Consider the following 13,991-nt stretch of genomic DNA (forward strand, 5'->3'; position numbering starts at 1 on the left):
AGAGACCAGTTTCCTTAAGTTACAAGAGCAATTTTGAACGTATTTATTCTAATTAATTAATTAAGTATTTATTCTAGTAATATTTAACCATCTTGAAATTCATTCGTCAGTTAACACGATGATCTTTGACAAAATATTTTGTCGACATCTGCTACTGCGTATATTTACTGCCGATACGAACTAGGGTCTGATTATCTCAATAGACGTCAGGAACCCTACCATAAAGATGTTTCTTGACGTAATTAACTTCTCTACTGAATACTTAGTGATATTTGGTTACCTTATATCAAGTCAAAATTAAACTATAGGAGTCAATAATAGTTAAAGAATAAGTTCAATCTAGTTATAACATCTGAATATGTGTAAACATGTTCCATGTATCTCTTGAGGAATGTTCCTGGGAAGCATGTTTTTACAATTAAGGCGTAAACTTTGACCAACCATAAATCACGACGTGTCAAAACACATAACAATTATAAGTAATTGCATCAGCGTCACAAATCCGAACACAACTTCTCCCCTCTGCCTAAATAAAAACAGTGGCAATCGGTACCCTAGCAATTAACGCAGCACCATGTGTTGCGTACTCGGTCTGATGAGGTACGGGGTCTGGGAAGTCCGGGAGACTCGGGAGGTCGAGAGGGTCGATGTGGCGATATATTGCGCGACGTAATTACTGCCAAGCTACCAGGCGCACGGCGGATTAAGGAGCCGCTTTCCTTAAAATGAAGCATTTGCGCATTCGTTATTTACGAGGTCGATTTTTGCCAACTTGTTTATGCTGTTCCAGTTGATTACTGATTGTAACGATTTGTCGTTAATTTTTATAACCTCTGCTGCTACTGATTTTACTACTAGGATATTTTGAGGCGATCTGGTGGTAACACAAATAAAAAATTTATGGCAAACCTTTGGTGCATGATCTGATTTAACTATAAATACAAAAAAAATACGATTAAGTATAACGATAGTCACAAGTTAGTAAGAAGAATATATTCATTACTATAAGACTTGTTTTAAAAGATTTGTAGGCGATTGGAAATCATCGACCAAAGTCTACCTTAGCTATAACAATAACAATAACGGATACTTTCCTCAGCAATACTTATTTGAAACGTTGTGATCCCTAAGTTATAATATTTACTAGTCGCACCTATAATTGCCTGATTTAGGGCAGTTTCTATGCGTCGTCGCGGCTCTGGGATTTCATGAAAAATATTTATCGTCCGCCGAGGGGGCCGTGGATTAGACGAATTTGTACGTGATACCGGACTCTCGGACCCATTGTTTTCATACCAATGCTCGTATAACGTACAAAATAAATATGTATTACGTATTATCAACGGACATATTGTGTTTTCTACTAATTTCATGACAAAAAAATACTTTCTACATCATCTAAGCAAATAACGAATGTTTAATACGATTGAAAAACATGTTATTTTATCTTTATAGCTACTACTAGCTTAATTAGCTTTTACCCGCGACTCCGTCCGCGCGGAATAAAAAATAGAAAACGGGGTAAAAATTATTAAAAAATTATTATTTACCTGCCCACCAATTTTCAGTCAAATCGATTCAGTCGTTCTTGAGTTATAAATAGTGTAACTAACACAACTTTCTTTTATATATATAGATGTTATATATTTTTATAAATACTCGGTAATAAATTCTAGAAAAGTTGACAAATAACTGCAATTTAGATCATAAAAATTTATGATAAAACGGCATCAAAGTCAATACATCTTAAAAAGTAAACAGCGCAGCGGTCGAATCCGTCTTATTGCTGAACATGATCTGTCTGTCGGCAGTGGATTTAAGGGATCTTTGTTTGTTCAATTGTGTCAGATAGCTTGAATTATTCACCCTTCTGTATCAATACTAATATTGCGAAACTATCCATCTCAACTTGTATTACAACAATATAACAAATCGAGCTTTTTCTTTCGATGATTTTAAATCATTACTTCTTCAATAGTAACCAGTAATCGTCTCTTAAAAATGTTCTCCATAGAAAGTGTTATCAAGTAACAGATGGAAAATCTTTGCATTGTTATCTGTTTTAAGGTAAATAAATTTTAATTAAATCTAATCAGAAAATGATTTCTATCCTGAACTGTGTTTATATAATTATCTTTACCACTTAGGCGATAGGCACAAAACCTGTCAGGTTATCTGCATAGACCCAAGAGAAGGTCATCAGGGTTATGTGGTCGTGAAAGAATATTGATAAGTTTAATGCACAATAATTTTCAACAATGGCCCAAGATTTAAATTATCATAGTTTCTGTCAGCAGCTTATAAATAACGAAAAGTAAAAGAACAAATGCTGACCTTCCGAAAAAATAGATAAAACATTTTAACTATGTTCTATTTGTACAGGATGAACAATGATACCAAATAATTTAGAAAAGTTTTTTGGCGCCAAATTCGCTATTGACAGATTGTCCGAACATAATTTAACCCTCTTAACGCCGGCTAAGGCACATTTGTCCCCAGTCGTAACTCTTACGAATGGAGACGCAGTTTCAGACAAACTGACTGCGGGAAAAACAAGTTGATAATAATGAATTACCAGTGTTCCTGATGTTTTGCCTCGCTCGATGCGACACTGCGGTGCCTTTATTTTCTCTCCAAAGTACATACATACAAAACTTTGTTCCTATGCAATGTCTAATTACACAAATATAGAGAGTGTTTGTAATATTATAATGACTTTAAACATAACTCTTCTTTGCAGTAACATATTTTTTTTTTGTATACCTTACATTCGTTATATATTTTTGGTGTATATATAATAAATTCTAGTAGTAAAGATATCAAAACAGAATTCATGTAGTAATATAAGTTACATATATTCCTATGTAGCATTTAATACAGCCCTAGGATACCAGCACGACGGCCTATCTCGGGGCCTTATGAAAACTAATGCGTTCATTTGGCGACTCGGTGACCGGCGATAAGCTATGTCAGCCTGGTAGTTGGGATTACTTCGGACCCCGGCCGGACCCACTGATAAAAGTTTTAGGACTTTGTCCAAAGCTTTTATAATTAGAATTGTACGTACAAAATGGCCAAAGACATTTTTTTGTTATTACCAAGGCTATCTAAACCGGTGGTTATAAATCTAATTGAATTGACAGATCACTAGCGCCCCCCTGTCTGTACTCTAGCTGTTATGTAATTTTTTGTCATTTTCTATGCCTAAGTATGTTTTATATATTCTGACAAAACCAACTGCGATAGCAGCGCCTCTCTTACCGATTCAGATATCATTGTTTGTCTATACTTAAGCAGTCCATGAGTGAACATTTAACTCTACGTCAGTTACTGTGGGTTTCTGAGGCCAAATCCCCATCTAATTGTTATCTCTGTTTTGTCAAAGATAATGACAGAGATATGTTTTACTTAGAGATTTTGGTGTTAAAAACCAAGGGTAAGATATAAATGTACGTAGATATAGGGTACGTTACTTTAAATTTAAACGAATTAACTTGAAATGAGTTTTCCCCAAACAACCAATAACATAATCTAACTTTAAATAAACTATAATTTAGATGGAACAATGCGACAAGTTCCGGACGGCACAGAGACCCCCGATCCTCGGGAATTAAACCTTAATTAGGGAAAAACGGAATTTATAGCCGGCGTAATACCTCACTCGCGCCCACCTGCCCTTTGTTTGCTGTGCCTAACTGTACTGAACGGGTAGGGGAAGCTGCAACTGATTTTTGGTTCATTTTACATCTATATGTTATTATTTTATAACCAAAATTGTGATTACAATACGGGTAGTATAGTTCTTTGAATAGTTTAGTACATTACAAGCACTAATTTTGTAGATATGATTTGATTTACTTCCACGTTTTAAAATCTTTGTAATTTGAAGATAGTTACGGTAGTACTTCTAACACTGTTACCTTTTACAGATGTATGAACCATAAATACTGGTGTTTGTTTATTTTATAACGATTAGAAAAACAATCAGCACAGATAAAAAAATGATGGATAACGGCGCACTGCCGCGTTCCTGTGCCGGCCGCTCTTACACCGGCAACTATATTTACGTTTCGTTAATGCTTCATTTGTTTTAACATTACGCGATTTATTTTTCTTTTGTGTATTTTTATTTGCTTATTTATGTGGCAGAAAGGAACGTAAGTTAAAATTATTTATATGTGCGCATTTAGAAATTAAAACACGAGACGTTACCGTTTCGAGTTTTCCTTAAGCATCGCTCTCAGAGAGGGCGCTGCGAATTCTTGTAACAGTAAATTATTAACGACTTCTCGTTCTTGAAAATTCGTAGAATTACAGCGAAGAAAATTCCACTCAACCCTTTGCTCGTTTAACTTCGCTTTCAGGTAATTAAAATCAAAAAACTTAGAGCGAAATTAAATTTTACATTGTGCTATGTACTTACTGGGGATTGTTGCCACATTTCCCCGAGCCCACCCGCACCGGCCGAATCCGGCGGACGTGTTCGGCGACCTAAATGGCTCTTTTAACTTTTCCTATTTAGAGGAGAGCGGGCGAAATCTCACAATAATAATAATAGTTATATCAGATATCGTACCAGGGTATCATGAGCTCGAGTGGCCCCGATTATCATAAGATATTTGTCGCTCGAGTGTATGGGCTAATAAAAATGGCGGACATAAGTTCCCCCGCGGCGTACGGGGCTGCTTGTACAGCATTATGTTAATGCCAGTCGCCTATCAATTACGTCGCGAAAGCGTTCCGATACACGCACCGGCATGTCTCGAATAACTTACGATTACTATACCCCCTGTGCCCCGCAACACGCACCCCGCACAACGCACTACGGACCTCTAACTCCAGATAGCTGCCAGTTTACTATAAATCTCTTGTAACTTCATAACGTCACTTTATTAAAACCAATCATCCACCAATCATCTTTTTTTGATCAGTCAAATAAAGTCAGAAATCTATTTTTCTCCTCAATATAGTTTATTGTTGCTTTCTTTGACTTTATCAGTGTAAAATGCCTAGGACTTTAGGACTAAATTTCACATTTAACTGTATCTCAGAGGAACCCTTGCAGTGACTTCATAGAGAAACGAGCGTTTAAGATAAGTGAGACGATTCCCCTCAGATTAGGGCGTGCGCTATCCTATTTCATACGAAGCTTAAATCTCATTATAATTAGTCGGATTTGCATATAAAATGCATTTATCACTAAAGCTCATTTTTTGAGTGCATTTTATAATGCATCTACAATGCATTATGTTTGTCAAGGGATGGGATTTACTCTTATTGGTTTATTATTCTGAACTTTAATTTAATATTTTTATTTTTTACTTTGAAATCAAGCTTACACTGTTTATTCAACAAACTAGTCCTATTTAATATTATCATTTAAAAAAAAGAAACAAAAAGGTAAATAAGTATCTAGGTATATCTTTTATCATTTAAGGGATACTAAAAACACATAATTTTTTTTTTCTTTCCCTAAAAACTTGAATTATTGAATTAAAAGATAAAAAAAATATTAAAAAATTTATTTACATTCATGTCCCATCACTAGTAGGTATTGGCCATTTGACACTAGTCGTGTCAACCCTTCGCCCGCCGCCGCCGTCGGCTCGAAATTAACAAATCCAGAGTGTTATGATTTACGGTCCTCCTGTTATCAGGGGTCGGCCATTACGATACAAATAAAATAATACATATTATACAAATGCAAATTTCACATCGCGTTCGAAGGATTATTTCATATCGGTCGGAGCGCGTTTTGTTGTCTACATTTTGTATGCATTTACATTCGCTGTTTATTAATTTTGTAATGCGTTAATAAATCATTTGTGACGTTATACAAATATGACGTAACACACCACATTGGAACATACCACATCTGCAGTTTGATAAGGATTTAAATACAATATTTTTTTATTGTAATATCATCTACCTTTATTTAAATTGTCCTGTGTATAGCTAAGACTGTTTTATAGGTGCTCAAAATATATATTTTTAATAATATATACTTATAAAATTGTAATCAAAATTGTTTAATTTTAACCAAAAAGCATTAAACACCGATTTACCACTTGGTTGATTGTTGTACCAACAACTAATTTATGGTCATATAATGTTCATTTTGTTCAAATAAATGTAGACATTTCTTGAAAGTTTGAATACAAATGAATTATTTTACAAAACACATCACGTTAAGACAATATGTTACAAAATAAACAATTGCGTACAATCTCATTACTTAGCGACATATTGTCACTTAAAATGCACTGCTGTAACAATTATTGTTGTCAGAATTAATACACGAGGCGATTTAGCAAATTCACCCTAAGGGTTGAGAAAATCGGGGCCGTTTTTCCATCCCCCCTCCCCGAGGGCCGGAGCTGTACTGCCGGATGAAGAGTTAATGAACTAATCTAGATATTAACAATACATTAGTCGCAACGGACGCGACGCCATGTTTCGTAGCAATTACCTCCCTTTGGGATATAATCATTGTAGGGTCCAGTGGGATACCTTTCAAATTTGTTAATATTTTCATTAAAGATTAAAAAAAAAACTTTTATTATAATTATTAAATAAATAAATTTGAAGCGAAGATTTTAAGTTATTACTCTTGGAATTCGGAACTGTATGAACATCAGATCAACATAAATTGACATTTTAACGATATATCGATTACTTCTTTGTATTGCGTGCGTTAATTAAATATCATAACCAATAAGCAATCACTTGAAATATCGATAAAAACACACGTCGTATTATACGTAAAATAAATCGAATCACAAAGCAATCGAGATATCAGTCGCTCGACCGGCACCGAGACTCGGGATCCGGGATCCATACTGACAGTTAATTTGGGAATGCACCGCCGCGCCCCTTGGCGTTACTTATTCAGACGTGTTACTACTGCCGGCAAGTAATTGCATGGATATTAAATTTTCATACTCACTCAAAGACAACCGTGTAAAAGAAGCTTCTTTGTCTTAATACAAGGTTAGCTTATAAAAGGTTGTGTTCTAATAAAAATTACTTTAAATAGAGGCTACAAAAATATCTCCTAAATTCTTTTATTGTATACTACACTATTGATAAAATTAAGTTCATTATATACAACTACTTTCTCTTGTTTTTCATGTGTTTTTTTGTATATATAAATAATGTTTGTTTGTTTGTCCACAGGTTTATTAACGCGAGACGCAGGATAGTGCAGCCAATGATAGACCAGTCGAATAGAGCAGGTAACATTTTTCTTATACATCTATATGCTTAGTAGCTGTCGCCCGCGACTCTGTCCGCGCGCAGTAAAAAAAATATGAAAAATAGATGTTGGCCGATTCTCAGACCTACTGAATATGCTCACAAAATTTCATGAGAATCGGTCAAGCCGTTTCGGAGGAGTACGGGAACGAAAACTGTGACACGAGAATTTTATATATTAGATATTCTTTTACGTAAGAAAACAATGTTTTTATTACTATTGGTAGCTGCAACAATATTAAATATAGCTTTTGCCCGCGACATCATCAACGCCGAATTAAAAAAAATATCTAGCGACATATAACTTAACTTACTCAAGTGATAAAGCAGCTTTCTAATGACATAACAATTCTTGAAATAGGTTCAGTAATTTTTAAGTTTATTCGTAACAAACATATAGAAATAAAAACCATATATAATTCCCTCTTTAATATAGTGTTGATATGAACTTAGATAACCCTATGAGTAAACTCAAATAAGCCATACATAACGTAAAATGGCCAACCTTTAAAGTCTTATTGAAATTCTCTAGTGGCAATGGAAACTTTGATGTACGAAATTAAATTTCACTGACCGCATACGGCCCTGCATAATGCAGACAACTGAGCGGACTCAGCCGTGTCCCGCAGACACTTCAGGCACTACAGGCATTTGGTGAACACAAAGACACAGCTACGATGTGAATAATGATTGGATCAAGGAAATTGCACCGAAGCTTTTGTCGCATTACCTCGCCCGAGCGCTAATTCCTATGGATTTAACTTCTATATTAGAAAGGGGATTCAGTTTTTTGGTTATTATAGTAGCTTTATATAAAATTGTAGAGTATTTTCTTTTGCGAGTCTAATATTTACATATTTTCTCAGCATTTCTATAAATTATTTCTTAATTAATGCGAATTTTTAAAATTATGCGTACACCCTTTATTATAATACCAACTAAATACAATTGTTACTTGCGATCTTTATTACAAATAGTGTTTGAATTTAAAAAACTCTTATTCTATATTACTCATTTATCGATTTAGAAACATCGATGTCTAATAATAATCGATAGAACATCACTATAAACTGGATCACATATACAGCACATCGATCTTATCTCCCGTCTACAGCCGAGTTGAATTACAAACGGCCAATTCCATTTTTACTTTGTAATTGTTGCGCCCACTCCATAAAACGCTCCCGGGACGCAAAACATTCCGCCGCCAAGCGGGAAGAGGGGAAAAAAGGACGTCGCAGAAAAAGGGCTTACTCTTGCGAACGGAACGCAAGAAGGGTAAAAAAGAATAATGTCCGAATTCGTTGACCCGTCCCGGGCTATCCATCACTCTGCCTCCTCCCCCGACTCTCCCGATCGCCCTCGCCTACCCTCCATCTCCCCCGGCTCTATCGCGATGTGTGTTACTTCGCCTATGAGAGGATTACATCTCTTTTTGTCTTTGAATTTTTTATACATGACACTGTCGTGTTGCAATTCATTTCAATTAACCGACGTTACATTACCTTTTAAACGGGCAGCGTAAATTGTTTTATCGTTAAATGTCACAAAAATTTAGACTAGAGGAAAATTTAAATAAACCCCACAATGCTAATGAAACGAAAAAAAAGCGGGAGATTAAAAACTTTTCTTTATTTCCATTAAAAAATCTTAAAATATTGGTTAACCGTTTATAAGAATATATTACAACTTATCCGTAGGCCGTAATCATTACTCATTAGGCATAATATTTTATTAAAATCCGTGTCATTGGGCGCCATCAAATTATCTGTCCGCGAGGCACTCGCCGTTTTTAATAAACTGCACGAAGCGATTTAATCCGCGCGAAAAGCTCAATAAACGATCGCAGGAAATATCGGGGCGCGGCCATCGAACGAATTGTAATTTACAGGCGGCGGGTAATGGCGTCGCATCACACTGCAATTTATGCCCTTATAATAAATTCATTAGCGCGCCTCGCTACGCTGGCCTTATGTATGTATTGACAGGTATGTTTGTCGATTGCCGAGTAATACCCGTATCGATAGGTCGATGACAGCCCTAGGTCGATACGCACGCAATTAATCTAATGACAATTTTTTCCCGCCATAGTATAATGACAAAAACAATTGAATATCTGTATAAGATTTTTAATAACTTATTACACTTTTTAACTAAGTAAATGGAAAAACTCGATTTTTATCGATAATTGTTAATCATATCGATGATACGGGTACCACACTAATTCGTTTCATTTTTGTACTCTATATTGTTTGTAAAAGCTACAAATTATATTCATAGAACAAGCAATAAAGCAAATTGATGTACCGTGTGAGCAGTTTAGAAATTCAAGTAAAACATGGCTCGACAGACTAACTAGGAATACATAACTCGGAGCCTCGGCGATTGGAAAAGCGCTCGGTTTGACCACAGGAAATGCGGTGGCCGTTTTCTTTAGTCGATTGCCAAAACAATTTTCCATCTATCGTACCCTCCGGTTTTTCCATTTTCCGTCGTCGGCAAACTTGGCGGAGTGCGCATCCGCTCGGGAAATTTAGAATTCTCCCAGCTTTATGTCCTGAATGTTTAGTACAATGCCACCCGCCTGTCGCCCTGGTACTTAAATCAATGTACTCATACAAAATGTCCTATATGTATGCATCAAAAATGAAATCAAGCAATATCCATGCTTCAATTTAACTTTGAAAACATCTTTTATGATAATTTTATGTTTCCTTCAGTCCATAAAGATTTGCATTGCATATACAACATAATAAACTGGGTGCATTATTAAATTATATATGCATAATAAATCCACATCTCATACAATATATTAGTTTCTCTAATATTTCACCAATTAATATGTTATATTATAAATATCAATTCACGTAACAATGACAAATGCCAGAGGTATGACAGGTCCGTACAGACTTGATTAGAACTAGTGCCTACAAGCTACTGCTCCAGTACAATACATTGACAATAACGTCAAGGACGCTCGTGAAGATTATCGCCTACTAAATCATAGTTTCCTGGTAGTGCGGGCCGCTGCCGACGTCCCGGGGGACCCTTTATTGTTTCCTGTCTTCCTGGTTGGAAAGTGGGATCTACGCGTCATCGGTCACTTCTATCCCGATCTTATTTTTCGTACAAATTTCAAATCCGTTTTATATTTTGTGTTGAAACAAAATACGTACGAGATTATTTGTCTTTTTGCCAATAAAGAAAATTGTTGGAAAAATATACTATTAACCCAAATAAATCCAATTCTAGGTTCATGAAAACAGAAAAGACATTAATCTGAAACTATCGTTAGTTTAGATATGCACATTTTACCCTTTTTCTTAATAGAAATTTCTTTTACTGGAATAATATCTACAAATAGAAAAGTCACGTAACGACGTGAAAAGAATGGAAAGGATGGCATTAAAAAAGTTTTATAGAATTATTCTGAGTGTATTGACAAATTGTAACGTAGAGTTTTTTTTTTTTGTAAAGTCATTTCGAACAAGACATTAGACTGGAGTTGTGTTTGTTCGCAACTCTCGTGGGGCAATGGCGCGTGCCACCATAAAGACCCCACGACGAAGGCGGAAATCGGCGTCTATAATGGACGAACACCATTAGTTTACGATTGATAATCCCCGGGATATATTGCCACCGGAAGGCATAACAGTTTTGTGGTAAAATCGAGCGGCTTCCAATAGCGACGTTAGCAATTGTACGAATAACATTTTTTTCCTTGCACAAATTTTTCGATGTTGAAACGGAACTGAATTAACAATGCTGACAATATTATTTACTAAATATTTAAATATTACGCAAGATGTAGTATTTTAATATATTATAAGCTTTTGTCTACGTTTAACATCGTCAACAACAGCAGGTCTAATTAACCGTTCAGTGTTCTACCCGGCAGTGTTCCCGCATGCGGGCCCGAGCGGAGCATACAGCCCGGAGGCGACAATGGGCTATATGATGGAGGGGCAGCAGATGATGCACAGGCCGCCCACAGACCCCGCTTTCCATCAGGGCTACGCGCACTACCCCGCCGAGTACTACGGACATCATCTCTAATGCACGCGACACTCTTGTACATGTAAGTATCTGTCAAAAATACCACGAGTTTCTCCAAAGAAATTAACAGGAATCATGTACCGGTTATTTATACGTGTATTTATTGTTTCAGATTTGAATAACACGGCGTTTGGCGGAAGGTCGCGTGCGGCTGCGGCGGTTGTGCTCGCCGAGCCGCTCGTTGTGCCGCTCGCCGCGCGACATCGTGGCACGAACAAACAGGAGAACGATGCTACATGTATATAATGCGATACGTTTTGTAATATTGAAACAGTATACGATCTCCTAAACTAAGATTTAAAGTCAACTTTAATGTATAAATGATAACGCGGAGTGACACGGACGCTGTAACATAGTCGACGGTGCAATCACCTACGTATAAATAAAATACGATATCATCATTCGGAATAACGTAAGGAGCAACTAAATGTAACAATAAACCCGTTTGATTGTTATCGTATAAATATTTATAGCTAATTGTGTATTGTTATTACGTAAATATAAATAAATAATTGAATAGTTGTAAGTTGTAACTATCATTGGAAGTACCGGGGTCGATAGAGTGGGACATTTTGTTTTGTAAAGGAGTTTTTTTTTTGTATATGTAATAGAATATATAGGTTTCATTTTTCAATTTCACACTCGCTGTTGTGGACGATAACGACCAAAATAGATGAGTCTATTTAAATGTAATAATCAATTATATTCTGTATTAAATATTTTACTCATCACCAGTCACATAGATTGACTTGCACAGATTAGCTTTAAAGAACAAAGACGAATACCGGAAAGAAATAGAATTGCGGGCTATATTAGACAAAATAAATTGGATCACATTAAATTTTCATTAGAGTTCTCTGTCCTGTGATTTGAATTTTTATAATACTTGCGTTTTGATTTATCTAAATCTGTGACCCTAGTGAATTTGTGAGCTCAAATATACTTCTAGATTGAACGTCAATTTATCGGAACTTTGTTTCATCGCCCGCGCTGTAGTTTTGTGATTTTGCTTTACAGGTCGATTATACATATCTTTGAATTATGTATATATTATATACATACATATATATATTATATATTTATTATTATGATATTGGAAATGGAAATATTGTAGTTTCACCTTGCCTTGGTGTTCAATAATGTAGCACAATTTGTAACCGATGTATACGATGAAAATAATGATATTTTACAATGTTAAAGTCGATGAGATTTTTAGCTCTATTTTGTGTCGATAGATGGCGCGGCTCGTCTCGGACGTAACGAGTACCTGCCGTCGCGGATGTTCAAACCTCTTTGTAGTGTCAAGGCTACAAAAGATATATTTTATTTTATTTGTAGCCCTTTTAAATGTCATACATATACAAAGCGAGGTTTGTGAGATTTTTCTTGACTGATAATCGATTGAGCTTCATAACTCGAATTGAAATCCGCTTTTAATGGGAGCGGCCATTTTAAGCCCGAAGGGATAAAAAACGCGGGGAAATCCGTATGTAATTTATATTTAGTTACATTTAAATCTGTATTCTTTAACTGTTACCCTTAGTTTGCTTTAAATATACTTTAGATTACTCCATTATCTGTGCGTATGTTGTAACAAAATGGCCGTTCTCATGTTATCTTTGCCCAAAACCAAATAAAGCGTCAACTGTCAAAGCGGGACAATTGTGACAGGAGCTGTCAACTTTGGTTTTGGCGCGTCTTGTCTATTAATATAAAAGTTACGTGGATTGCTTCCTTCTCCACAATTAAAAAAAATAATTTTGCTTTATTTGAAATTTGTTTTATTATAATAAAAATGACCAATGTCTTTTTTTATAATATATAATTTGAAAAAGTAATATGGTAATGCTACGCATTACAAGCCTTAGCCATGTATACGAATTGGAGCTATAATTGTCAAAATTGGTCCTTAATAGCCTATGATATAAATTTAATAGCGGTAAAAATTTATCCGAGATCAAGCTTTATATTAGAGTAATTGTAATATTTCTTTTCGACAAAGGTATGCGATATGGTTGTTTTATTTTTAGATTTTTCCTAAACACATTATACTTTAACATAGTTAGTCATCATTAAAATCAAATTTCAATAGATATATCAATTTGTTTCTAATTTCTGAGGTAAATACATTTAATAAAAGTATAATTCTTGTTTTTATAAACAACCTTATCGCATTCAATAATACTTTGGATATCTTTTTTGTTAATTCTTTGTAAATATATCATCGAATTGAATCGCTTTTCTTTGTATAAAAGTCGTTTGTTTCCAGTGAAGTTTCAGTATTAAAAAAAGAACGATGTTTGAATCATAAAAAACTGTCTTTTACTTTTGAAACGCTGGTCTTTGTTAATATTTCCCTATTATTATTATTATTATAATTGTTAATTACATGGCGTGTAATATATTTTATTAAGAGGAAAGTCTTAAAAGTAGCTGTTAGTTATTAATGTATTAATTGAAGAATTTTATTTTAATTTTTCTCTTTATATGTATATGTATTATACATAACGTTTGAAAGTCATGGAATTATTGTAAATATAGGATAATAACTAACGAATACAGTAAGTCGTCTCGCAGCGGAAAAAACACATCAACTGACTCTCGAGGGGGAAAAATGTTAAATATATATTTGTATTATGTTTTAACGGCGAAGGTAACTAACTATATGTAACTTATAACGA

General features: G+C 35.0%; 1 protein-coding gene across 1 annotated transcript in view; it reads left to right on the forward strand.

Annotated features, from left to right (window-relative positions):
* LOC106708835 (homeobox protein homothorax) overlaps positions 1 to 12,325 on the forward strand; it is a 247,825-nt gene extending 235,500 nt beyond the window's left edge. The window contains exons 12-14 of the mRNA XM_045681887.1: positions 7,177 to 7,235; positions 11,138 to 11,332; positions 11,423 to 12,325. Of these exons, the coding sequence (XP_045537843.1) occupies positions 7,177 to 7,235; positions 11,138 to 11,310 (232 nt within the window). The 3' untranslated portion in view covers positions 11,311 to 11,332; positions 11,423 to 12,325. The remainder of the gene's footprint in view (positions 1 to 7,176; positions 7,236 to 11,137; positions 11,333 to 11,422) is intronic.
* Positions 12,326 to 13,991: the final 1,666 nt, after the last annotated feature.

This window comes from Papilio machaon, chromosome 17, assembly GCF_912999745.1.
Source record: "Papilio machaon chromosome 17, ilPapMach1.1, whole genome shotgun sequence".
In the NCBI taxonomy this organism is placed as follows: Eukaryota; Metazoa; Arthropoda; class Insecta; order Lepidoptera; family Papilionidae; genus Papilio; species Papilio machaon.